Source organism: Lipotes vexillifer, unplaced genomic scaffold, assembly GCF_000442215.2.
Source record: "Lipotes vexillifer unplaced genomic scaffold, Lipotes_vexillifer_v1.1 scaffold693, whole genome shotgun sequence".
Classification (NCBI taxonomy): Eukaryota; Metazoa; Chordata; class Mammalia; order Artiodactyla; family Lipotidae; genus Lipotes; species Lipotes vexillifer.
Genome location: NW_006783500.1, coordinates 1,005,338 through 1,030,919, shown reverse-complemented (window position 1 = coordinate 1,030,919; position 25,582 = coordinate 1,005,338). Strand labels below are relative to the sequence as shown.

The 25,582-nt window shown below is 40.6% G+C and overlaps 1 protein-coding gene across 6 annotated transcripts in view; it reads left to right on the top strand.

Moving 5' to 3' along the window:
- RIMS1 (regulating synaptic membrane exocytosis 1) overlaps positions 1–25,582 on the top strand; it is a 484,376-nt gene that overhangs the window by 270,804 nt on the left and 187,990 nt on the right. For 2 of the 6 annotated variants that reach the window (XM_007456122.1, XM_007456120.1), the window contains exon 1: positions 19,827–19,926. The exons of 3 other annotated variants lie outside the window; for them this stretch is intronic. In XM_007456122.1, coding sequence (XP_007456184.1) covers positions 19,827–19,926 — 100 coding nt within the window. Of the gene's footprint in view, positions 1–19,826; positions 19,927–23,178; positions 23,443–25,582 lie in introns of those variants that run through there. One more of the 6 variants, XM_007456121.1, reaches the window with a different exon arrangement.

The following is a 25,582-nucleotide window of genomic DNA, read 5'->3' as shown; positions in this document are numbered from 1 at the left end:
TGTTGCAGAACACGGGCTCTAGGCCCATGGGCTTCAGTAGTTGTGGCACGCGGGCTCAGTAGTTGTGGCTCGTGGGCTCTGGAGTGCAGGCTCAGTAGTTGTGGCTCACGGACTTAGTTGCTCCATGGCATATGGGATCTTCCCGGACCAGGGCTCAAACCGTGTCCCCTGCATTGGCAGGCAGATTCTTAACCACTGTGCCACCAGGGAAGCCCTCACATAGTACTTTTAATTCTACCCAGGAGTTGTTGATTAACTTCTGTTTCTTGAGAGCAGAAAATGCATTTTATATTCTTTTAATGCTCCTAGTGCTTTTTCTTGTAACTTCAAGGGGGTTTGCAATTAAAGAAGGTGGCCATCATTCATGTAGTCATGTTTTAATTTCTATGTGACATTACATAAATATTACATGATTTATATGATGTTAAACAAGTTATGTATAAAGATTTGTGACGTTCCAGGCACAGGGTGCTAGAGGTATAGTGATTAAATAAATAAATACAGACATAAACATAGATACATATAGAGACAGCCATGGTTCCTGCCCCCGTGACATTTTTATGGGCTATCCAGAGGACTCTTTTTGGGGACTTTACAGACAGGAGACCCCAAGATAAAATCAGGTTCTGTAGTAAGAATTTGGCTACAGGCACTAAAAAATTGTAACCTTTAAACAATTACAACCTAAAAGGGCTTCCTCTTTAAATGGCTGCTGAAACATAAGCATTTATTTTTCTTACCCCATGAGACCCCATAACAGTGAAAAGGGAAGGGAGTGAAATATGAATAGTTGATGGAAAGAGAAAGTAGCCTGCTTTGGGACAGAGGAGCTTGCCAAGGAGGCGAGAGAGCTGGGGTGGGGAGGGCAACATCCCCACCCAAACACAGGTATGTTCTGTGCAAAATATCATTGACATTAAAAATAAAATAATAAATAACTAACTTAAATAATTAAATAATAATGTTATGACCAAAACTCAAAGAGAAAGCTCTGGGTACCCAGACTCATCACACTGGGCAGCGATATTTGGACAAAATGCAAGACCATGCATCTGGACTAAAGATAACACACTTGCCTGCAGGTATGGATTAATCTTAAGCTGGAAGTAAAGTATCGTGATCTGAGACCTTCAAATAAAAGCTGATATAAAATCTGTAAACTCCTTTGGGTCCAGAAAGAGGCAACCATGAAGATAACCCATAGGGAAGCCCATACAACCCTGGGGATGCCTAAAGGATGAATCCAGACATCAGCTATGAAACATAAAAGGATATTCAACAACAGTAAACATGCCAAGGAAACAGGGAAAAATGTATAAACTTTTGGAGGTTAAAAAATAAACCATGTTGTGAACAAAGCAGTAAGCGTTAACCTGTCTTTACACTTCTCATCAGTAATGGATTCTAGACTACAACTGACCAATGCCTTCAAAGTTTGGAGGGAAACCATTCTGAGACTGCTGTTTTATTCACATCTAAACCATCAGTCAACTCTCAGTTCTCAGAAAACCTACTTTGCAATCTGCTTATGAGAAAATGATTTAAAGATGTATGCACTCAAGAAAACTGAGAATAATAATCATGAAAGTGGGACAAATGAGAAAAAGAAGAAAGACTGGAGCTGACCCAGGAATCCAATGCAAAGGAATCCCCGAATGACACTGTGTGCAGAAAGCAATCTGTTGAAATTAAAACGAGATCATTTCCAGGAAGCTCCAAAGAGAATATTGAGAAGAATATCCTGGATTCCAAGAAATATCCATTGACTAATGACTTACATGATGTTACTGACCCGGTAAAGAGAGGCTGTTTCTTTTTCAGCAATAAAGAGGAACAGTCAAAAGCTGAGGGAGAAAAACTGCTAAGGAAAATCGTGGTCCAAACACGAAGCAAACAAGAATGTGACATCATTTTATTAGTCGATACAGAGTCCATTTGCCTATTAACCTAGGTAATGTTTCCTCTGAGTGAACAGGAAGCCTGACAGTTCATCTGTCGAAATGTCAATTACTGGTTTTTACTTGGTTCTAGAGCATTTACATGTAATAATATTATAAATGCCACTTACTGGTTTTCAATTTTTAGAATAAACCCCCTTCCACATTGAATATGTGTGTGTGTGAGTGTGTGTGTGTATAGTTTATATATATATTTTGTTTGTTTGTTTTTACACAATTGAAGATAAATATTTTGTCCATGTTAAAATAAAGGTAAAACTGACAGATATGAGAGATGAGAGAATCTGGAGAACAGAGAATGAGAGATAAGTGTATGAATATTCTCTTCTAAAATGATCAAGATCCTGTTCAAATTTTAGGCCAAGAAATAGAGGATTAAGGCCACTTACAAATAGAAATATATAAGGAGAAATAAAACTATTGGCTTTTGAAAGAAAAACGATAACATAACAGTGAGCTAAAGTCTCTTCTTTCATTGGTTTTTACCGTAGATAATATCATAAAATTGGAAATCAATGGATAACATCCCAAATAAACCGGTCAACGGATAGAGGAAAATTATTTAAAAATTAGAGTGCTTTTCATTAGAACAACTGAGAAAGTAAATGCTTTAAAATAAGCTTGGGAAGTGGAATTGACAGTGTGGGCAGAAAGACCATGAGGAGAAATGAGTTATTGTAGCTATATCGCAAGCCCTTATTTATTCTAATTTTCATCAGGTGAGTGTGTGAAGTTGATATCCATTAACATAGGAAAACAGAACATTGCTGTCTAACATCCCCTTTATTAAGTTGTGAGTAACTAGTTTTGGTGTCTTCTGGGACCTCACGTAATTTTACCCACCAGAACCTCAGAACAGCGGTGGATCTACGTGGAACTCTTGACAGCCTTGCCTTCTCTTTGACCTTTTATACATTAATCTTTCACTGATTCCTACTGTTGCTGTGGGAAAGAGAAATGTAATTCTCCCTTTCAACTACCGAAAGAGCCAGGATTTAGAGTGTTAGATGCTTCGTTTTAGATGCCTTCCACGGAGTCTGAGAACTAATTTCTTCTTACAGTGGGTATGACATGGACGTTAGCTGTTTTAATCATCTGTATGATTTACATCTTAGAAAGATACTGAGGGGACACAAATACCTGTGTTGGGGGCTCTGAGCTAGCATTATGCTAATTCCTAATGTTCTAAGAATATGAGATAAGAAAATTTGGGGAAACACCACGGTGAAGAGCTGGGTGTTTCAGAGTTACAGTTTCTGCCTAATATATAAACGACTGGAAAGTCTCCTTGACTCTAACACAGGAGCCCTGACTAAAAAGAAGTTCTATCAAAAGAAAAGAAATTAAGTCTGTAAATCTAACCTGATTATATCCAATAATATTTCTCCCAAATTAATCCTTGGCTAGAAATTTTAGTCATTTAGTTACATCTGAAAGAGATTGCTATTCTGGAATCAGGAGACACTCAGTTAAACCTGGGTTACATCTCATTTTCAAAACTAATCTTACAACTTTGACATGTATGCTTACAATTTTAAGAGTGGAGTGTTTGAATGGATGTACAATTGAAGGACATTTCAAGGGGAAACATTTGCGCTTCAAAGTGCGTTTAGAAAAAGATTTGATAGTGAAGATTTCAGTGCCACCTATTTTCTCTCATAAGTTTGTGCTTCAGCATCCTTTTAAAATGCAGGATCATACTTCCGTGTTTGTGACCCATTTTTTCCAGTGAATGAAAATGTTGTCCTTAGTTTGGGTTCAATTTCACAGAATAACCGAATGTTAGGCCTGAGAGAGACTTCGGAAACAAAGAAAGAATCTCCCCTTTCACACACTACTGAACAGAGAAGGGAACATGGTGGGGTGTTAAGTCACTGGATTCCCTGCCCCTGCTGCCATTTTCCATTTGCAGCTGGGAGAGCCTGGAATGCATCCTGGCCCCATACCATCCCACCAGACCTCTGAGAACGAACACTTCGTCAGTTCTGCTGCTGTTCTGTCCTCATTTGAGGCCCAGCCCTAGCAATCTGGTTTCTAGTGTATTCCAGAGACCAGGCCCCTGGTTTGTGCCTAGTTTTGGTTACAAGATCCACGTCCCTGGATGCTTGTGGCTGAGTCCAATTCTGTTGCCCGAGTCCCTCTGGAACTAACACTTGGCCCTCACCAACCCCGTCCAGGAATTAGGAGCTGGATCCCTGGATGCTGACTCCCTGATCCTGACTGCCGGATGTCAAATCCAGGTGTTACCTTGTGTATCATTCTTCCTATGTTACGGGGCATCTGACTCTTACTGCTGTTGTGCATTGAATAGTTACTGCCTATGGCCCTCTTCTTCGAGTGTCTCGTTCTACCTCCTAAGCTGAACTTCTGCATTTGGATCTTTTTAAAAGCACCTGTTCCATACCAAGGGACAGATCTAATTTTAATTCCGATAAACTCTTCTGCGGCTGCTGTGTACACAGTAAGATTGTATCAGTTTCCTAGGGCTGCTGTAACAAGGTGCCACAGACTGGGTGGTCTAAACAACAGAAATTTGCTTTCTCCCAGTTCTGGAGGCTGGGACTGCAGCATCTAAGTGTCGGCAGGGTTGGTTCCTTCTGAGGGCCATGGAAGGACCTGTTTAGGCCTCTCTCCTTGGCTTGTGCTTGGCTGTCTTCTTCCTGAGTGTTCACGTTGTCTTTTCTCTGTGTGTTTCCACGTTTCCTCTTCTTACGAGGATGGCAAGCATGTTGGGTTAGGGGCCATCCTAATGAAATCCTTTGAAACTGATTATCTCTTTAAAGATCCTATCTCCAAGTATGGTTGCACTCTGAGGTACTGGGGGTGAGGACTTCAACATATGAATTCTGGCAGAGCACAATTCCGTTCATATTAATAGTATTCGCAGGAGGGAAGACACCAAGGCCTCCACACGTTTGTGTTCATACTAATGAACATGGTAAATACTCCTGTTTGGGGTTTGTCTCCATTGGTTTTCATCTGTGGAAACTATAAGATCATCAAGAATCTTACTGGGTAGTTACGTTATAAAGAGGATTGCTGTCTGAGATCAGGAAGACACAGATAGTTTGAGGCACTGCCAGAGACTAGACCCCTTGGGCATGTTTCTTAACCTTGGTAAGCCTCAGGTTCATCCTTTTAGGATCTTGGAGCAAATAACTGTACACATTCTCTGGAGTCCTCGTAAAGATTAAATGAGGTGATGGGTACGGCTCTGTGTCTCTGATACACGGCAAGTGCTCAATAAGTGTTTCTATTTCTGTGACACCAAATAGGATATATAGATAATACATGTTACAGGAACTAGGGGGAAAGCTGGGATGCTGAGGCTTTGTGTTGGAGCTGGAGAAGAATTTGGCAGGAAGAATAGATGTGGCATTTGAGTCAGAGGGATAGGCCTGAGCAATGAGAGATGGGGAGACACCCACTTCTGGCAGCAGGAAGCTTCCAGACCTGTGGAAGGAAAGAGCCCAGAGGCCACCAATCAAGAGAACAGCTTGGATCCCAGTTTTAAGGACTGGATTACCTTGGGCAACAGAATGAGAGGGATAGAGCATATCAGTGATCCTCAACCTTGGATGCACTTTAGAATCTCCTGGAGAGCTTAGAGGTGATCATGGTAAGTGAAGTAAGTCAGAGAAAGACAAATACCATATAACATCACTTATATGAGGAATCTAAAATATGACATGAACTTACAAAACAGAAACAGACTCACAGACATAGAGAACAGACTTGTGGTTGCCAAAGGGGAGGGGAGCTGGGGGAGGGAAGGATTGGGAGGTTGGGATTAGCAGATGCAAACTATTATATATGGGATGGATAAACAACAAAGTCCTACTATAGAGCACAGGGAACTATATCCAGTCTCCTGGGATAAACCATAATGGAAAATAATAGAAAAAAGGAGATATATATATATATATATATATATATATATATATATACATGTATAACTGAGTTTCTTGGCTGTACAGCAGAAATTAACACAACATTGTAAATCATCTATACTTCAATTTTAAAAAAAGTGTTGAGGCAGCACCAAAAGGGAGTCTGATTTGGTCAGTGTGCAGTCAGGCCCTGATTTATTTTAGTGCATGTGGCTGAATCAAGAACTGTAGGATTATATCACTTGAGGAGCTTCATAAACAAGATGCTGGTGTTCAGGCCCCAAGCCCAGAGCTCCTGATCAGATGGTTCTGGGCTGAGGCCCAGGCGTCATCATTGTTGCTTTTAGCATCTGTTTGGTGATTCCAACGTGAGGTCAAGGTTATGACGACAGAGCCTTATCGTCTTCAAGGACCTTACCAAGTCTCAGACCTGACCCTTCATACATTATGAAGTGCTGGCTCTTCCATGAAAGTTGTTATTTTGTATCACAGGAGCATCCCATGAAAAAAAAATTGCTTATTTATACAGGGACATGTTTGACTGGAAAAAGCATCCAGAATGACTCAACATATGTTTAGGGGATGGAATAAAGAGTTGGCCATTTCCGACCCAGGTAGAGCTGACCCTGGAACAACATGGGTTTGAATTGTAGGTCCACCTGTACGTGGATTTCTTTCACTAAATGCACACTGCAGTGCTACGCGACCCGGGGAATCCAGGATGTTTAGTTTATAAAATATAACTGCATCTCAAAGAAGGTCTTGGCAGGATAAACACCTTATGCTCGATATGGGTAAATATTTCTTATTATAATAGTGTTTATTATACACAAATTGGAAGCCAGATCAATTTCCAGGAAAAGAGGCACTGGTTAAAGGAATGCTGTGTAAAAATTATGTTGTATATTCTTGTATTTATGACATAAAATGTTTGTGACAGTTAAGAGAAAGGCATTGTTAGTTGTATGTATACTACATGGTATGTTTTTGAAAAAATGTTTACATAATATGTGTAAAGGAAACTGAAAGGATGTACATCAAAGTGTTGAGTATACTTATATCTGGACCATAAAACAGCACACATTCTTTATTTTTCCTTTTGTCTTCTTTGTATTTTTAAACTCCTACTGTAAACATATTCCTTTGTTTTAGCTTAATTTGAGTTTTCTGTTTACCATTCATTCCTTTGCTTTGCTTTTTCTCTTCATGCCTTCTATTAGATTGATCAGGTTGTTTTATGTGCTTTTTCACTTCTTTTAGAGCTTAGGGCATTATACATTCCTTTGGTATTCTTTTTTTTTCAGATGTTGGGGGTAGGAGTTTATTAATTAATTTATTTATTTTTGCTGTGTTGGGTCTTCGTTTCTGTGCGAGGGCTTTCTCTAGTTGTGGCAAGCGGGGGCCACTCTTCATCGCGGTGTGCGGGCCTCTCACTATCACGCCCTCTCTTGTAGCGGAGCACAGGCTCCAGACGCGCAGGCTCAGTAGTTGTGGCTCATGGGCCTAGTTGCTCTGTGGCATGTGGGATCCTCCCAGACCAGGGCTCGAACCCATGACCCCTGCATTAGCAGGCAGATTCTCAACCACTGCGCCACCAGGGAAGCCCTTCCTTTGGTATTATTTAATGTAAAGCTGAGCTCTTCAGTGCAATACTTAGTTTTATAATTTGTTAGCAAAACTCTAAAATTAAATCATTATCCCTGTGAAAGAAGACTTTAGCAAGCTTTAACATTCCTCTAAACTTACTGTTTTTTCCACTGTCTATGTTATTGTTATCTAGAATAGGTTCAGGTTGTCTTTACACATTCATATAAGTAGATAATACTTACTTAAATTTACCAATGTGTTTAACATGTTTAACTGATTTCCTGTTCATCATTACATTTTACATCTCACTTTTCTTTCCACCTTCATTTTTCTTCTTGTCAGAGCATATCTTTAATTTATTCTTCCAGTGAGAGTCTGGGAGTGGTAAAATACCATTAGTTTGTCATTATTCCTTTCAGGATACCCTAGTAGTGTGTTCAGCATAGGCTTTTTCTCTTCCATAGAGATAAGAGATAGTAAAAATACTATTTATTTTTCGGAATAAATATTTTATTATTTTACAGAAGACGAGGTGTGTTTTATCTTGACCTGAAGCACATATATCATTTTTTAAGAAGACAATTTTTTAATTAATTGAGGGAGGACTAAACAAGCCAAAAATACAGTGGCCCTTCATCATAGTATAAAACAAAGAAAATGCTTGCCTTTTGTGATTTGGTTAGAAATTCAATTGAGGTAGAACTTAGGAAACCTCATATTCTTGGAAATCACTTGTTCTGATATGTTTTGTTTTGTTTAGTTCATAAAAAGGCTTGAAAAGTTCTTCTAAAAAAACCAGGAAAAAGGGAAACGGGATAAAAATAAATAGAAAGGGAAATTAGGTCTTGTATTAATGAGGTAAAACTGTAAGTTATTATATAGCATTTAATTAATTAGCTTGTGCATCATGTAAATAATCTTCCACCTCTCCTTGACGATGTGCTTTCTTTAATAACTTGCTGTTTGAAGTCTTGTCATTTCTAACATTTCTACTCAGCCCTTTGAATTAGTTGTTTTCTTTTTTGGTTTTTTTTTAACTATCAGTTTGAGGATTTGGGTAAAACTTGCCTGATAGAGTGATGTTTTGGGGATTTTTTAAAAAATTTAATTTTATTTACTTTTTTATACAGCAGGTTCTTTTTAGCCATCCATTTTATACACATCAGTATATACCGGTCAATCCCAATCTCCCAACTCATCACACCACCACCACCACCCCCCGCCGCTTCCCCCCCTTTGGTGTCCATACGTTTGTTCTCTACATCTGTGTCTCAGTTTCTGTCCTACAAACTGGTTCATCTGTACCATTTTTCTAGGTTCCACATATATGCAATAACATACGACATTTGTTTTTCTCTTTCTGACTTACTTCACTCTGTATGACAGTCTCTAGATCCATCCAAATCTCTACAAATGACCCAATTTCTTTCTTTTTTATGGCTGAGTAATATTCCATTGTATATGTACCACATCTTCTTTATCCATTTAGCTGTCGTTGGGCATTTAGGTTGCTTCCATGACCTGGCTATTGTAAAGAGTGCTGCAATGAACATTGGGGTGCAAGTGTCTTTTTGAATTACGCTTTTCTCTGGGTATATGCCCAGTAGTGAGATTGCTGGGTCATATGGTAATTCTATTTTTAGTTTTTTAAGGAACCTCCATACTGTTCTCCATAGTGGCTGTTATCAAATTATATTCCCACCAACCGTGCAAGAGGGTTCCCTTTTCTCCACACCCTCTCCAACATTTGTTTCTTGTAGATTTTCTGATGATGCCCATTCTAACTGGTGTGAGGTGATAACTCATTGTAGTTTTGGTTTGCATTTCTCTAATAATTAGTGATGTTGAGCAGCTTTTCATGTGTTTCTTGACCATCTGTATGTCTTCTTTGGAGAAGTGTCTATTTAGGTCTTCTGCCCATTTTCGGATTGGGTTGTTTGTTTCTTTAATATTGAGCTGCATGAGCTGTTTATATATTTTGGAGATTAATCTTTTGTCCGTTGATTCATTTGCAAATATTTTCTCCCATTTTGAGGGTTGTCTTTTTGTCTTGTTTATGGTTTCCTTTGCTGTGCAAAAGCTTTTAAATTTCATTAGGTCCCATTTGTTTATTTTTCTTTTTATTTCCATTACTCTAGGAGGTGGATCAAAAAAGATCTTGCTGTGATTTATGTCAAAGAGTGTTCTTCCTATGTTTTCCTCTAAGAGTTTTATAGTGTCTGGTCTTACATTTAGGTCTCTAATCCATTTTGAGTTTATTTTTGTGTATGGTGTTAGGGATTGTTCTAATTTCATTCTTTTACATGTAGCTGTCCAGTTTTCCCAGCACCACTTATTGAAGAGACTGTCTTTTCTCCATTGTATATTCTTGCCTCCTTTGTCCTAGATTAGTTGACCATAGGTGCATGGGTTTATCTCTGGGCTTCTTATCTTGTTCCATGGATCTATGTTTCTGTTTTTGTGCCAGTTTCATAATGTCTTGATTACTGTAGCTTTGTAGTATAGTCTGAAATCAGGGAGTCTGATTCCTCCAGCTCCATTTTTTTCCCTCAAGACTGCTTTGGCTATTCGGGGTCTTTTGTGTCTCCATACAAATTTTAAGATTTTTTTGTTTTAGTTCTGTAAAAAATGCCATTGGTAATTTGATAGGGATTGCATTGAATCTGTAGATTGCTTTGGGTAGTATAGTCATTTTCACAATATTGATTCTTCCAATCCAAGAACATGGTATATCTCTCCATCTGTTGGTATCATCTTTAATTTCTTTCATCAGTGTCATATAATTATCTGCATACTGGTCTTTTGTCTCCCTAGGTAGGTTTATTCCTAGGTATTTAACTCTTTTTGTTGCAATGGTAAATGGGAATGTTTCCGTAATTTCTCTTTCAGATTTTTCATCATTGATATATAGGAATGCAAGAGATTTCTGTGCATTAATTTTGTTTCCTGCAACTTTACCAGTTCCATTGATTAGCTCTAGTAGTTTTCTGGTGGCATCTTTAGGATTCTCTATGTATAGTATCATGTCATCTGGAAACAGTGACAGTTTTACTTCTTCTTTTCCGATTTGGATTCCTTTTCTTTCTTTTTCTTCTCTGATTGCCGTGGCTAGGACTTCCAAAACTATGTTGAATAATAGTGGTGAGAGTGGACATCCTTGTGTTGTTCCTGATCTTAGAGGAAATGCTTCCAGTTTTTCACCATTGAGAATAATGTTTGCTGTGGGTTTGTCATATATGGCCTTTATTACATTGACATGGCTTCCCTCTATGCCCACTTTCTGGAGAGTTTTTATCATAAATGGGTTTTGAATTTTGTCAAAAGCTTTTTCTGCATCTATTGAGATGATCATATGGTTTTTATTCTTCAGTTTGTTAATAAGGTGTATCACACTGATTGATTTGCGTATATTGAAGAATCCTTGCATCCCTGAGATAAATCCCACTTGATCATGGTGTATCATCCTTTTACTGTGTTGTTGGATTCTGTTTGCTAGTATTTTGTTGACCATTTTTGCATCTATATTCATCAGTGATATTGGTCTATAATTTTCTTTTTTTGTAGTATCTTTGTCTGGTTTTGGTATCAGGGTGATGGTGGCCTCATAGAATGAGTTTGGGAGTGTTCCTTCCTCTGCAGTTTTTTGGAAGAGTTTGAGAAGGATGGGTGTTAGGTCTTCCCTAAATGTTTGATAGAATTCACCTGTGAAGCCATCTGGTCCTGGACTTTTGTTTGTTAGAAGATCTTTAATCACAGTTTCAATTTCATTACTTGTGATTGGTCTGTTCATATTTTCTATTTCTTCCTGGCTCAGTCTTGGGAGGTTATACCTTTCTCAGCATTTGCCCATTTCTTCTGGGTTGTCCACTTTATTGGCATAGAGTTGCTTGTAGTAGTCTCTTAGGATGCCTTGTATTTTTGCAGTGCCTGTTGTAACTCTTCCTTTTTCATTTCTAATTTTATTCACTTGAGTCCTCTCTCTCTTTTTTTTTTTTTTTTTTTTTTTGCGGTATGCAGGCATCTTACCGCTGTGGCCCCTCCTGCCGTGGAGCACAGGCTCCGGATGCACAGGCTCAGTGGCCATGGCTCACAGGCCCAGCCGCTCCGCAGCATGTGGGATCCTCCCGGACCGGGGCATGAACCCGTGTCCCCTGCATCGGCAGGCGGACCCTCAACCACTGCGCCGCCAGGGAAGCCCCACCTCTTTTTCTTGATGCGTCTGGCTAATGGCTTATCAATTTTGTTTATCTTCTCAAAGAACCAGCTTTTAGTTTTATTAATGTTTGATATTGTTTTCTTTGTTTCTATTTCATTTATTTCTGCTCTGATCTTTATGATTTCTTTTCTTCTGCTAACTTTGGATTTCGTTTGTTCTTCTTTCTCTAGTTCCTTTAGGTGTAAGGTTGATTGTTTATTTGAGATGTTTCTGTTTCTTGAGGTAAGCTTGTATAGCTATAATCTACCCTCTTAGAACTGCTTTTGCTACATCCTGTAGGTTTTGGATCGCTGTGTTTTCATTGTCATTTGTCTCTAGGTATTTTTTGATGTCCTCTTTGATTTCTTCAGTGATCACTTGGTTATTTAGTAATGTATTGTTTAGCCTCCATGTGTTTGTGTTTTTTACGTGTTTTTTCCCCTGTAATTGATTTCTAATCTCATAGCATTGTGGTCAGAAAAGGTGCTTGATATGATTTCAGTTTTCTTAAATTTACTGAGGGTTGATTTGTGACCCAAGATGTGATCTATCCTGGAGAATGTTCTGTGAGCACTTGAGAAGAAAGTGTAATCTGCTGTTTTTGGATGGAATGTCCTATAAATATCAATTAAATCTATGTCATCTATTGTGTCATTTAAAGCTTGTGTTTCCTTATTAGTTTTCTTTTTTTTTTTTTCTTGCGTTATGCAGGCCTCTCACTGTTGTGGCCTCTCCCATTTGCGGAGCACAGGCTCCGGACGCGCAGGCTCAGTGGCCATGGCTCACGGGCCCAGCCGCTCCGCGGCATGTGGGATCTTCCCGAAACGGGGCACGAACCCGCGTCTCCTGCATCGGCAGGCGGACTCTCAAGCACTGCGCCACCAGGGAAGCCCTCCTTATTAGTTTTCTGTTTGGATGATCTGTCCATTGGTGTAAGTGAGGTGTTAAAGTCCCCCACTATTATTGTATCACTGTCGATTTCCTCTTTTATAGCTGTTAGCAGTTGTCTTATGTATTGAGGTGCTCTTATGTTGGGTGCATATGTATTTATAATTGTTATATCTTCTTCTTGGATTGATCCCTTGATCATTATGTAGTGTCCTTCCTTGTCTCTTGTAACATTCTTTATTTTAAAATCTATTTTATCTGATATGAGTATCACTACTACAGCTTTCTTTTGATTTCCATTTGCACGGAATATCTTTTTCCATCCCCTCACTTTCAGTCTGTATGTGTCCCTAGGTCTGAAGTGGGTTTCTTATAGACAGCATATATATGGGTCTTGTTTTTGTATCCATTCAGCAAACCTGTGTCTTTTGGTTGGAGCATTTAATCCATTCACGTTTAAGGTAATTATTGATATGTATGTTCCTATTACCATTTTCTTAATTATTTTTGGTTTGTTTTTGTAGGTCCTTTTCTTCTCTTGTGTTTCCCACTTAGAGAAGTTCCTTTAGCATTTGTTGTAGAGCTGGTTTGGTGGTGCTGAATTCTCTTAGCTTTTGCTTGTCTGTAAAGCTTTTGATTTCTCCATCGAATCTGAATGAGATCCTTGCCGGGTAGAGTAATCTTGGTTGTAGGTTCTTCCCTTTCATCACTTTAAATATGCCCTGCCACACCCTTCTGGCTTTCAGAGTTTCTGCTGAAAGATCAGCTGTTAACCCTATGGGGATTCCCTTGTATTATTTGTTGTTTTTCCCTTGCTGCTTTTAATATTTTTTCTTTGTATTTAATTTTTATTAGTTTGATGACTATGTGTCTTGGCATGTTTCTCCTTGGGTTTATCCTGTATGGGACTCTCTGTGCTTCTTGGACTTGGGTGGCTGTTTCCTTTCCCATGTTAGGGAATTTTTCAACTATAATCTCTTCAAATATTTGCTCGGGTCCTTTCTCTCTCTCTTCTCCTTCTGGGACCCCCTATCATGTGAATGTTGTTGTGTTTAATGTTATCCCAGAGATCTCTTAGGCTGTCTTCATTTCTTTTCATTCTTTTTTCTTTATTCTCTTCTGCAGCAGTGAATTCCACCATTCTGTCTTCCAGGTCACTTATCCGTTCTTCTGCCTCAGTTATTCTGCTATTGATTCCTTCTAGTGTAGTTTTCATTTCAGTTATTGTGCTGTTCATCTCTGTTTGTTTGTTCTTTAATTCTTCTAGTCCTTTGTTAAGCATTTCTTGCATCTTCTCGATCTTTGCCTCCATTCTTATTCCGAGGTCCTTGATCATCTTCACTATCATTATTCTGAATTCTTTTTCTGGAAGGTTGCCTATCTCCACTTCATTTAGTTGTTTTTCTGGGGTTTTATCTTGTTCCTTCATCTGGTACATAGCCTTCTGCCTTTTCATCTTGTCTATCTTTCTATGAATGTGGTTTTTGTTCCCCAGGCTGCAGGATTGTAGTTCTTCTGGCTTCTGCTGTCTGCCCTCTGGTGGGTGAGACTATCTCAAATTAGTTGTTTTCTTAGTGGAGAAATAACTCATGTCCATGACTGCAGGAATCTATGTATTTGGGCCATAGGTCAATAGAAACGGCTATCATTATTCACCAGATAGCATTGCTTGAATTGTAGTTCTATAAAGACAAAGAAATATATGCCCTTAATGGATTTTGAACTTACCAATCAGATTTTAAACAGCCATCATATCAAAGTGAAAACGCCAAGTAGCACACCATTTGAAACTATTTCCAGTTTATAGTTACAAGGTGGCCTAAGCTAAGGAAATTAAAAACAAATAGAGCCAATGTCCACTGCCAAAAACCTATAAATGGTGGATCTAGATAACATTTATTTAACAAGGCATCACTGAGTTTGCATAAAAGAGAAACATCCAAATGCCAGAAATGAAACTAGAAAACCATATACATCAGGACGTGGGGCGATGCTTCAGCAAGGCCTCTAGTTGAATGAAACCTCATGGTGCCTGGGGCTTTGAGCAGCCTGGGGCTGTGAGGGGCAGTGCTGCCCTGCAGGAGGCAGGTAATTGGAACTGGCATCTCTGCACGAGGCCATGACCTTCCGAGAGCTTCCCCCACAATGAAAACAAAAATAATATGAAACTTCACAAAGCTCGGGTAAATGAGGAACCTTGCTTTTGTCTGAACCCTGGGTGAAAAAACAGTAAGTCTCTTGTAAGAAATTGAAATCACATTTTTCTCTTCCTAAGGTAGATTTTGTAGACTGAATTGATATTGCCTACACTGTGATTTAGTCTCAAGGCAAGAAATTAACATTACATTTGGTCCTTGGTCAGTGATATCTTCAAGCTCAAAAGATTTCCATTCCTTTATAATCAACGGCTTAAGTTCCAAAGAACAGACAGGTGCTAAGAAATGGCCCCCAGGGCTTCTCTGGTGGCGCAGTGGTTGAGAGTCCGCCTGCCGTGCCCCGGTCCGGGAAGATCCCACATGCCATGGAGCGGCTTGGCCCATGAGCCATGGCCGCTGAGCCTGTGCGTCTGGAGCCTGTGCTCCACAACGGGAGAGGCCACAGCAGTGAGAGGCCCCCGTACTGCAAAAAAAATAAATGGCCCCCAGAGAACCAGTGTTTGGGCTTTATCAATTGGATTTCTTTTTCTTTTGACATGTTTTCTGTGTTTTACAGAGCAGGGCAGTAATGGCTGAAGCATTTATGCCAGGCTTTAGGCTGAAATGGTCAACTTCTGATTATCCTTTAAAATATCTCAGCACCAAGAAAAGCACTCAATTTCACTTCATTTTATTTGATTAATGTATGTTATTGGAGTATAGTTGATTTACAATGTTGTGTTAATTCTTGCTGTACAGCAAAGTGATTCAGTTATACACATATGTACATTCTTTTTTGCATGCTTTTCCCTTGTGGTTTATCACAGGGTATTGAATAGAGTTCCCTGTGCTCTACAGTAGGACCTTGTTGTTGATACATTCTATGTATGATACTTTGCATCTGCTAACCCCAGACTCCCACTCCATCCCCCTCCCCCCTCCCCCTCGGCAACCACATGTCTGTGAGTCTGTTTCTGTTTCGTAGGTAAGTTCATTTATGTCATATTTTAGACTCCACATATAAGCGGTATCATATGGTATTTGTCTTTGTCTGACTTATTGCACGTAGTGTGATCATCTCTAGGGCCATCCATGTTGCAGCAAACGGCATTAGCACTCAGTTTCCACTTGTCCTGCTTTGCTAGGTCTTCTCTAGGAAATATGTAGCATCAGTCAGAGGGTATGAATTGAGGAAACATTCTGTGGTGGGTGAGTTGGGCTTACAAAGTAATCACCGCCCATAACAGTGATTTACCTTTTCGTTCTCTCTTGACTCTCCCTTTCATAACTCAGTCATCTTTTCCCCTCATCTCCCTCAAGAGATCCTCCCTGAAATGTTCCCACCACACCCTGGCCCATATCCTGCCACTAGCTGACATTTTGGCATATTTGCTATTCTGGTCCCCTTTGTTCTATGCCCAGATAAAGGTATGGATCACGGTCTGGGAGGCCTAGGACCACCAGCTTAGAAGACAACACAGATCAAGGAAAGCTGTGTGACCAGTTCTCCCTGGGAGATCCCTTTCACACACACACTGTGAGACAGAACAGCAACTTTCCTAGGGGACCTGTATTCATTTATACAGCAAATGGTTTCATTAGAATAACTTGAAAACAATGATTCTCATGTCTGTATTTCAGAATTTCAGGGTGAGTTGAAGTCCAGAAGATAACTTGATAGCATCACATTCTTTGAGTGTTTTTTTACCTTTTAAACTTTCTCAGGCTGGACAGTTTATAGGCAGAGTTGCTTCTCGAATCCAACGTATCCTTGTGGGAAAACTATAAATCCTGATAGGTTGCAACCTTATGACTCAGGAAATGGCAAGTGTGAAAGAAGCTCTCAATCCTGGAAAAAAATGAGTTAGATATATTATTTCCTCAAATCCTAACATTTTATTCATTCTCATGTCTTTAGAACTAACCTTGCCTGCCGTAATGCTACTGTTATCCCCACAAAGACCCCTAGTTGTATTTTGAATGTTGCTTTATTGATTTATTATATATACAATTAGGATTTCCCAGAAGATGTCATTTGAACTTTGTGTTTTGTTTTGTTTCTTTTATTGTAACTTAGAATCCCCCAGAAGATTTTTTTCAGTGTGGTATGTAGATCTCAGTGAATGGGAGACCTTGATACAGTAGTATATCCATGTGGGTCAGGAAGGGAGGGTGTCTGAGCTGGGGCTTCATGACAGCAGAGTCACAGACATCCCAGTGACAGAGCAGGACATGGGACAGTGCCTGTCACTACAGAAACTGCCCGAAAGGTCTACATGGTCCTGAACATCAACTCTGAATCTACAGAATGGAATCCAATACTTACCTCCCTTGCTCTTTGCTTAGGGTGTCTTAACAAATCAAAATAAACAGTATTGATAACATAGCATTTCTGCAACTAGTGTTTCTGCAAGGCAGTGAGAGGTTTAGTAAGTGTGATGCCAAAAATAAGTGTTTGTGCTCAAATATCAATAAGTTTGGCCAGTGCTAACTTTGGCTACAAATTTCCTTCATGTAGGACTTCTTACCGCCTTTCATGGATGCAGTGCGTCCTGAATACATTTAATCAGGGTCACTTTCATTGTGCACCATCTGTTAACATTTCCATAAACTGTTGTTCTGAGGTCAAGGCATGGAGCCATGCCAGAGCCTCATGAAGGACCTCAGCCTGTAGCGTCCTGTGCCTTTTAACTGGTGTAGCTTCATTGGTCTCAATCACAAACCACCAAGAGCACAGTCTTATACTAATACTAGGGAACGTTAGTTTCCAGATTTAAAGATGTGTGATCTAAGGCAAGATTAGCTTCAATTATTATTGTTATTCAGATTCTTCCTCTGCCACTGATGAGATGTGTCACTTATATGTAAGCCTCAGTTTCCTCCTGTGTAATATGGGAAAAATAATAGCATTCAACCTTCAAGGCAGAGACCTGGCTTAGTTTTCTTCTGTTTACTTTAGCGCTTAGTATACTCAATGTTCAGAATTTTTGCTGGCTGAAAGAAATTATGAATGCATGCATGCAAGGATCAGTGCACCTTGCAAAGAATAACAAGATAAAGTCCAGCATAGACTCTCCTTTTAAGACCTACAGGGAAATGAAAAACAGTGAAGAGGTCCGTGTGGATTGGGTTTAGTCAATGGAAATATCTCAGAGCATGAACTTGTGTTTATGGCATAAACTTTCATGGAGAATGTACTTTGCTACTGGTAAAGATTAAGAACCTTGATTTTACTAAGAGGATATGGGGTTTACGCATGTATAGACTGGCAGACAATATATTTATCCTCTTCTGCCCAAAGTTTGTCCTGCTGTTGATTCTGAAGTGCCAATGCATTAAAACCATACAGTGTGGCTCACAAAACAGGTAAAAGCAGTAGAGAGAGTGGCAAGGTGTCATTTCCACCTGGACGGTCTTCTGTCTGTAGCCCCATAGAGAAGTAGATGCTTTACTTACATCCCATCAGGAGTTTGCAATGTAGCTTATAACTTCATTATTTAAAATTACTCAGTATGTATGTCTACATGGAAGCCTACCTCGCTTTTTCTATAAGATATAATTGTGAGCAGTCGAGGACATTACATAGGCATGTCTGTTGGGAAATAATATATACATTTACTGTGCAGTATTTCAGTGCTACTTTCCTTAATACGCTAGTGTTACATAGAACTTAGAAATTCAATACATATCGATTATTACTTCAAAGTGCGCTAGTAAGAGATTTGGATTTTAAATCAGATTTTTTTTTTTCTTAATTAATACTAGGACTGTGGGGGAAAAAAACACCTGAGTTCCGGAGTACTATATGGGATTAATATTTCAACATTAACAATATTGGCATTTGGCTGTAATAATTTTTACCTCTATTTTCTACCTGTTGTATTAGTACTGAAGTTTAATTTGAATACGAAAGCTTGGTGAAGTGGACGTGCTGGGTTGATGATGTGGGAGTTTAGTTTCCAGGACAGACCAGTCTTGGTATTTACTTCATATCTGTTTCCATAAAAGGTTGATTCTCTTGTAATGCTCGCCATCCTGGTCACCTCTCAGATTTGTTTTACAACCCATGAACATGCTTTAGGAAATATGAAATACCTGCATATACATTATTTTTACAATTTACAGCATTATCTGTATTAAAATCCAAAAAAGTAATGATTACCTGCACATTCGTATGCTTAAATTAAAATTATATGTACCTCTTGTTTTCGTTATGGTAGCGGAAAATATAATCCCTTAATTCCTTTTTTTCCCATAAAGTAGGAGTTTGCATCTTATCTAAAAGAAGGTATAGCTCTTCATAGTCTGGAAATGTTGTACCCTGTCACATATAGTAGGAAAAAAATCCCAGAGCCATATATGTGTGTGTGTGTGTGTGTGTGTGTGTATACAAATATGTATATATGTATTTGCCTCTGCTAGGAAAATACATCAATAGCAAGAGGGAATCTACCTTTAAAAGTTTATGTAATAGGAGGAAAATATTATATGAAGAATATATAATATGCACAAAAATAGCCTAACCTCAAATATTTCTTCAGGAAGAAACAAAACATTTTTTTCTTCACAAATCAGAGCTGTAATAATAAGGACTTCTCTTACTTAATTGATTTTAACAGTACTGCACAAAAGCAGAAGAGTTATGCTTTAAGAAGTCATCCTATGGGCTAATGGCCATTTGGTTGTCATAAAAGTCCTTTATTTAGCCCTCTCCACAAATAAGCGCACAGCAGGAGAAAGGACACTAGTTAGAGTGACTGGGGGATAAGTAAACAGAAGGAATGGCTGGGAGCAGTGTCATCTGGCAGAGAGCTTATTTCCTGAATCCCGTGGATCTGGTTAAAAGCCAACAGAGATGCCAATATGCTTCTGCTCAGTAAGTGCTACCAGGCTCCAGGCCACTAGGCCTGGAGGCTTGTGCGCGGTGTCCTATCCAGGCGGTGCCTGCGTAGCTGCTCTGTGCCCGCGATGACCTGAGCCGGTCATGCAGAGTGACTTTCTCCTGCTCAACCAGCATCCCTTCGTTTCCATCTTCTGCTCCTGACCTCTGGGCGGTTCAACGGCCTAAACCGAAGGCAGGAGGAGCCACTGTGTGCGCTTCCTGGTTGATCCTGAACTTGTTTCCAAGCCAGGCTGACAGTCCCCAGGCTGGATTTCTCTGCGAGTTGCTGTCATGTGTGCCCCCGGCATACCCGTGTCTTCAGAAGGGTGGGAAGACGTGAGGGCTGCAGACCCCGAAGAGGGGACCATGGAGGCCCCGAGAGCAGGTGCCGGTAAGCTGGACCAGAGTCTGGGGCGTGGGAATCCCATTTCATTGTTTCTTCTGGTTGGACGCAAGTCTGTGTTTAACGCTCCCTTTCTCTCTGTCTTTCCTGAGTAAATATTCCCAGTGTGTGTCAGGTAGGATGTGATTTTGTTCCATTTTCTCAACAGAGCCAAGTTTCCAGCTACCAACTTGATCGTCAGTCTTTCTCTCTGAAAAGACATGATGAGATTTATAAGATAGCCCTAAATATTTTAAGATGACTAATCAAATTTGTGATTTGTTTTCTTGCGTAATAGCTAAGTCCAGAAACATGTAAATATTAAATGTCACTGTTCTCTGAAAATAAGGGAACACACTAACTAGTTGTTTAATTGTGTGCATGACTTTTGTTTGTAGTCAACGTTTTCTGTGCTTTGTGATCACGTGTTCAAACAAAGAATGAGAAGGACATAAGTTGGAGTCATTATTAGCAGGAAATCAGTCCCCAAATAGGAAGTTTGTGTCACTTTTTCCAAGTAAGGGATCCTGAGTGCTTGTGAAAGAGCTGAAGGTTTTCCACGAGCATAGGCCTTGATGCTGACCATAGCACCAAAGGTCGATAGTATATGTGAAGCAAGCTCACCATTGAGGTCGATGTTAGGTCTTGTACGTTCTCTCCTAAGAGAAATTAGTCTGCTGGTCTTTGGAGTGGCAGTGGTGTCACAGCTGAGTGGCAGGCTAGGAAACATGCAGCCCCAGAGAGGGATACGGGTGGTGCAAAAGGGACAGAGTGGTAGAAATGTTTTCTATGAGTAGATATTGTTAACATAAATTTCTGAATTGACGGATGAAGATAGGATTATTTTTCCTACTTACACGTGGACAGTGGCCTCCATGAAGGACACTCATTACTCATTCTTGGAGTGTGTGGTACCCAGATATGAGTGAAAGGTCCTTTAAAACAAGGTCAACCTTAGCCCATCCTAATTTTGAGGTTCTGTTTTGAATCTGTAATTAGGAAAGCTGTGTGTACCATTTCAGAGACCTTACTTGGTTTATCAAACATCTTTGGTTAGAAATAAAATTTGTTACCATGTAGGGGACTCCAGATAGTTACAGAAAATTAACATAAATGTATAAGGTGGAATGAGAGGTAGGTATGAGATGACTAGCATTCAAATGATTTTATCATTTGAAACAAGCCCATTCCAGGTGCTAAATGAGGAAAAAAAGAAATAGGAGAAGAGAAATACAAAAAAGAAATATCTCAAAAGTCAGGCACGACGATAGCCACATGTGGTGTAAGTAAGTGCTTTAATTCCATTGCCTATATAAGCATATAAAATCCACAGACTCTTATATTTCCCTCGAATCAAGCTCTGCAGTGCCAGGCTCAGTGGGTGGACTTGGGTACATTGGTTGTTGAAGGTTTTGATTCTCCTTCCACTGGCTCTCCTTGGTATTCGTCCGTCTCTAGACCCTGCTGTTTGTGCGTCTTTATGACAGAGGCACAGCGGAAGAAACCAATCCAAGCCCCGTAAGTTTCGCCCCATAAACCTGTCTGGAGAATCGTCACCGGCCCCACATGTGGCACGTGGAGGTGGATGAATGTCGGCCCGCCGGCCTCACCGGTTTCCACACCAAATCACTGGCACTTTCACGAAAGGTGGCACCACTTTGAGGTGACCTACGGGTATAATCGCAGCAACTCCTACCTACCAGGTGTCATGGAAAGCTGGGCCTCCCAGTCACACGAAGCCAAGTTCAAATCCCTGCTCTGCTAGTGGTAAACCACGTGACCTTGGGCAAGTTAACTGGCTTCTCTGAGCCTCATCTGTAATATGGAGTAAATAATATTGACTTTGCCATATGCCTGCAAAAAATAAATGAACACAATTAACATGCCTGTTTATCACAAGATTTGACAGAGATTCATTCACCTAATGTTTATTTCCCTTTCTCTTTCCAACCAGCAACCATGTGGCCAATTTTTTTATTCAAGCAAGTTTATGAAAGCATACTTGGAAGTTTGGGGTAAAGAAAAAAAAAAAACAAAGATTCTAAGTAGAGATCCCAAAGCTGTTTTTTTAAGAGGAGAAAACAATGTTCGCATTAGTCCATTTGTTTCAGGCTGATATTTTGTACTTGCTTTGGTGACGATGAGTGATCCATAGTTCAGTATTAATGTTTTCCTTATCTGGTAATTATTTTTGACCAGTATCTATAATTTAAGTAAACACAGTGTGTTTAGTTTAAATAAACAAAACCTGGGTCTTAATTCTCTATTATCATTTGATCATTTCATCTTCTAAAACAAACTAGAAGCAGTCTGCCCCGACTTTTCAATGATATTCCCTAGTGGATTAGACTAGAGAAGTTCGTTCTTTCTGGAAACTGAATGATATACCACAATAAACATGACATTGGAGCAGTGACATCATTTCAAAGCAGCTGTTCTGTGGTATATGGTCCAGGGGGATCAAGAAATGTTGGGGAACTGGTGAGAAGATGGTGATCCCGTCTCAGCGAGAAAAGTCTAGTGGACCGTGAGTTGTGATTGCACAGTCATCAGAGACCTGCATCTTTAAAAATACTGGAACTGTGAGCCCACCCCATTCCCCTCGACTCCCGGCTACACCAGTTTGGGTTGTCCTTTTGCCCCCTGGAGACGATCCCCCGTGAGCGCCCGGCTGGCCGGCTGGCACAGCTAGACAAAGCGCCGTGTCCTACTTCCGGCAGGTGCTCACACATTCCTGGCTTAAGCTTCCTTCTGCCAGTTGTCCTTAGGCTGAGTAAGGTCTCAGGTAAGGAGGCTGAAGAGGGAATGATGGGTTTCACGGGGCTTGGCAGGACCGCGGCCAGGGATTGCCAGGGATTGAGATTGGCACCAAATCATCTTAGGTGAGTGCTCTGGGGTCCACCAGCCAGCAGGGGGCTGCCGGCCTTTGTCATCTTAGCCCCTGGGTGTCTCCATGAAATGTCACGGGGTGGGGGGGGGGGATAAGAGGAGGGCCTTTTCAAGCCTCCGCCTGAGTTTTCTCTCCAGTGCTGGCTTTAAGGGACCACTGCGTTTCAAGTCTCTGCCTGCAGGAAGGTAGCATCGTCTGTGCATTGCTTCAGGAAACGGTTAATCACGGACCTACTGGAGTTTTGGTGTTTGCTAGAGTGGGGACCTCTTTAGCATAGCACAGAGCACTATAGATCAGTAATGCGGTAATCATTGAGAATCTGCACACTGCGGAGATCTGTTTTGATGACAGCAGCACTTATGGCCTTGATTAGTGTCACCGTTGTATAATGTTGGACACTACAGGCTTTTTTGTTTGTTTTGGTTTTGGTTTAGAATGCAAGGACCGCAGGGGCTGTTATTTAACATTTCTTTTGCACTTCCGTGGATGACTTATTGCGTTGTGAATTTGCTGCGTTGCTAGCTAGAATTTAGTGATCTGATGCCAGCAGCCTCTGTTTAACTCCTCTGATGCTGCTGTTATGTTTGCTGGGTTTCTACAGCTTCTACTCCTTCATACACTGCACTCAAGAACAGGTAAACTAAGCTCTAATATTAATCTTATGCATAAATGTAAAATTAACAGAATATTTGTATAATTATCCCAAAGTGTAAGATATTAAAATGCTTCATTTAGATTCTATCAGAAGAGAATAAGGAATGTTTTGCTCTGAACGTGGAAATTACACAGATATATTATCATTTTGAAATGCAGTGGTAATCCTCTACTTGCATTGTATGAAGTTATTTTCATGTCTTAAATGAATATCTGAAGTGTACATTTCGTTGTCTACAATTTAGTATTTAGCTCTCGACTTGATATGTGTACAACAGACAATTAATTCAGAAGGTATGTATTTTCCTTTCTCATTGACCCAAGGCAGTTGTTTTCCCTGTTCACCGAATTTTACTGAAATCAGAAAGCTTCCTAGTTTAATCTTGTTAAAAACAGAAAGTTGTAAGTTTGTCTGTAGATTGTTATTTCAAAGTGTTTAGACAAAGGCTGCTGAGGCCAGGTTTCCTGTGACCGACAGCCCTGATTTTAGAGCACGTCGTGGAAAATACCTGTGTTTTTACGTGACGTTAAACTGTGGACTGAAGGAAAACCTGCTCGAATAAGGGGACCAGAGAGCCTAGACAGAAAGAAGGAAAGGGCAAAGCAGTGCTTTGGGTGTGGCAGATTTGGGTGTGTGGCCTTGGACGACAGAGCAAGCCCTCCTGGTCTCTGTTTCCATCTGCCAGTTTGATGAAGACTCTGCTGGTCTTCTCAGTAGGGATGGAATCACATTTTTCAGGTGCTCAAGATCGTCTGACGGTGATGTCTGTGCAGAAAGAGAGCCTACTGTTAAGGTTTTAAAGGGATGCAGTCTTCTTAATAAAGGCAGACCATAGAGCTCTTTTGGCCTTTCCTTCCCTTCACAGCGTTTTAGCAGCTGAGGCTTTTCTGAAAGGGAGCTTATGGCTTTTTTGAATTAAACTGGTAAATATGTCTGGGCCCCGTTGAAAATCTTTTGCCAAATAGGCGTTGAGGAGTTTGCAGTGTCCTGAGGGCACCTGCTGGCAGACTGCCGCCCAGGGAGGGGAGGGGTGGGAGGCGCCGCGGTCCCCCGGCAGCAATGCGGTGCTGATGCAGAGGTGCAGGTTCTGGACGCCTGCCAGGGATGCAGGCCATCCTCCCTCCCAGGCAGAGTGTGTGCTCTTAGGGCAGCTTCCGCCTGCTCTTGTCAGCAGAGGACTTTCGAGAGGTCCCCTTCTGCGGAGGGCAAGCTTAGGATCCCAAGACCAGAGGCAACTGAAAGAGCAGCTTCCAGCCACCTCCCCCTTGAGAAAATGTGAAGCAGTTGTTTCTGCCTGTCCAGGGCGAGTTCCCGTCCATGAGTCTAGACACAGTAAATGTTGCTTTGGGGAGAACAGAAGGATTTGATTGCAAATTGAGCCGCGTGCTTGCAGGGTGGCTGATATCCCTCGCTGATGAAGATGGTGAATCCTGTGTCCATGGTCATCATTTAGTGGGGTCTGGATGACGGACAGCCACCCTTAGGGGAAGCCTGAGGCCCGGATGGCTCCACTCCCACATTGTGTGTGAGCGATGAAGGGTGAACAGCGTGGTGGACTTCTGTGTCCAGCTCTGAGGAGCCTGTCTGTGTGACTTACAGTTCTCTACACATGCACGTAGGAGGGCAGTGACTTTATGAGTAAAGTGATTGTCCGTCGGGCGGAAGATGGTCCGCTCAGGTCTCTCCCAACTTTCTGACTTTACGTGGTGCAGTTAGCCGTTGTGCGTGGTTGCAAAGCTCTTCAGGAAAAGGAGATATTCTCATTTTCAAGTGCTGTCTGGGAATGTTCCTGAGGAGAGCTCTGTCAGAGGAGTGAAGGAAGGATTTGGGAAACAAAGACGAAAATCTCAGTGAACAGCAAGTATATATTCTTCCCTGTACTTCTCCAGATAATCCACAGACACTGTTAATAAATAAAATAAATACTTTCCGTTCTCCACTTTCTAAGGTCAGGGAGATTGGGAAGAAGCCCGTCCAATTACAACACAGAGGAATCAATGAAAGAACTGGCAGTTATCTTGTAATAATATCAATAATTAAGGAGACTTAATAATCTTGCCTGTAAATTGCAGGCTAATGAAATGGGTTTAGATTTTAGACAGCCTGTTTCAAGTAGGCCA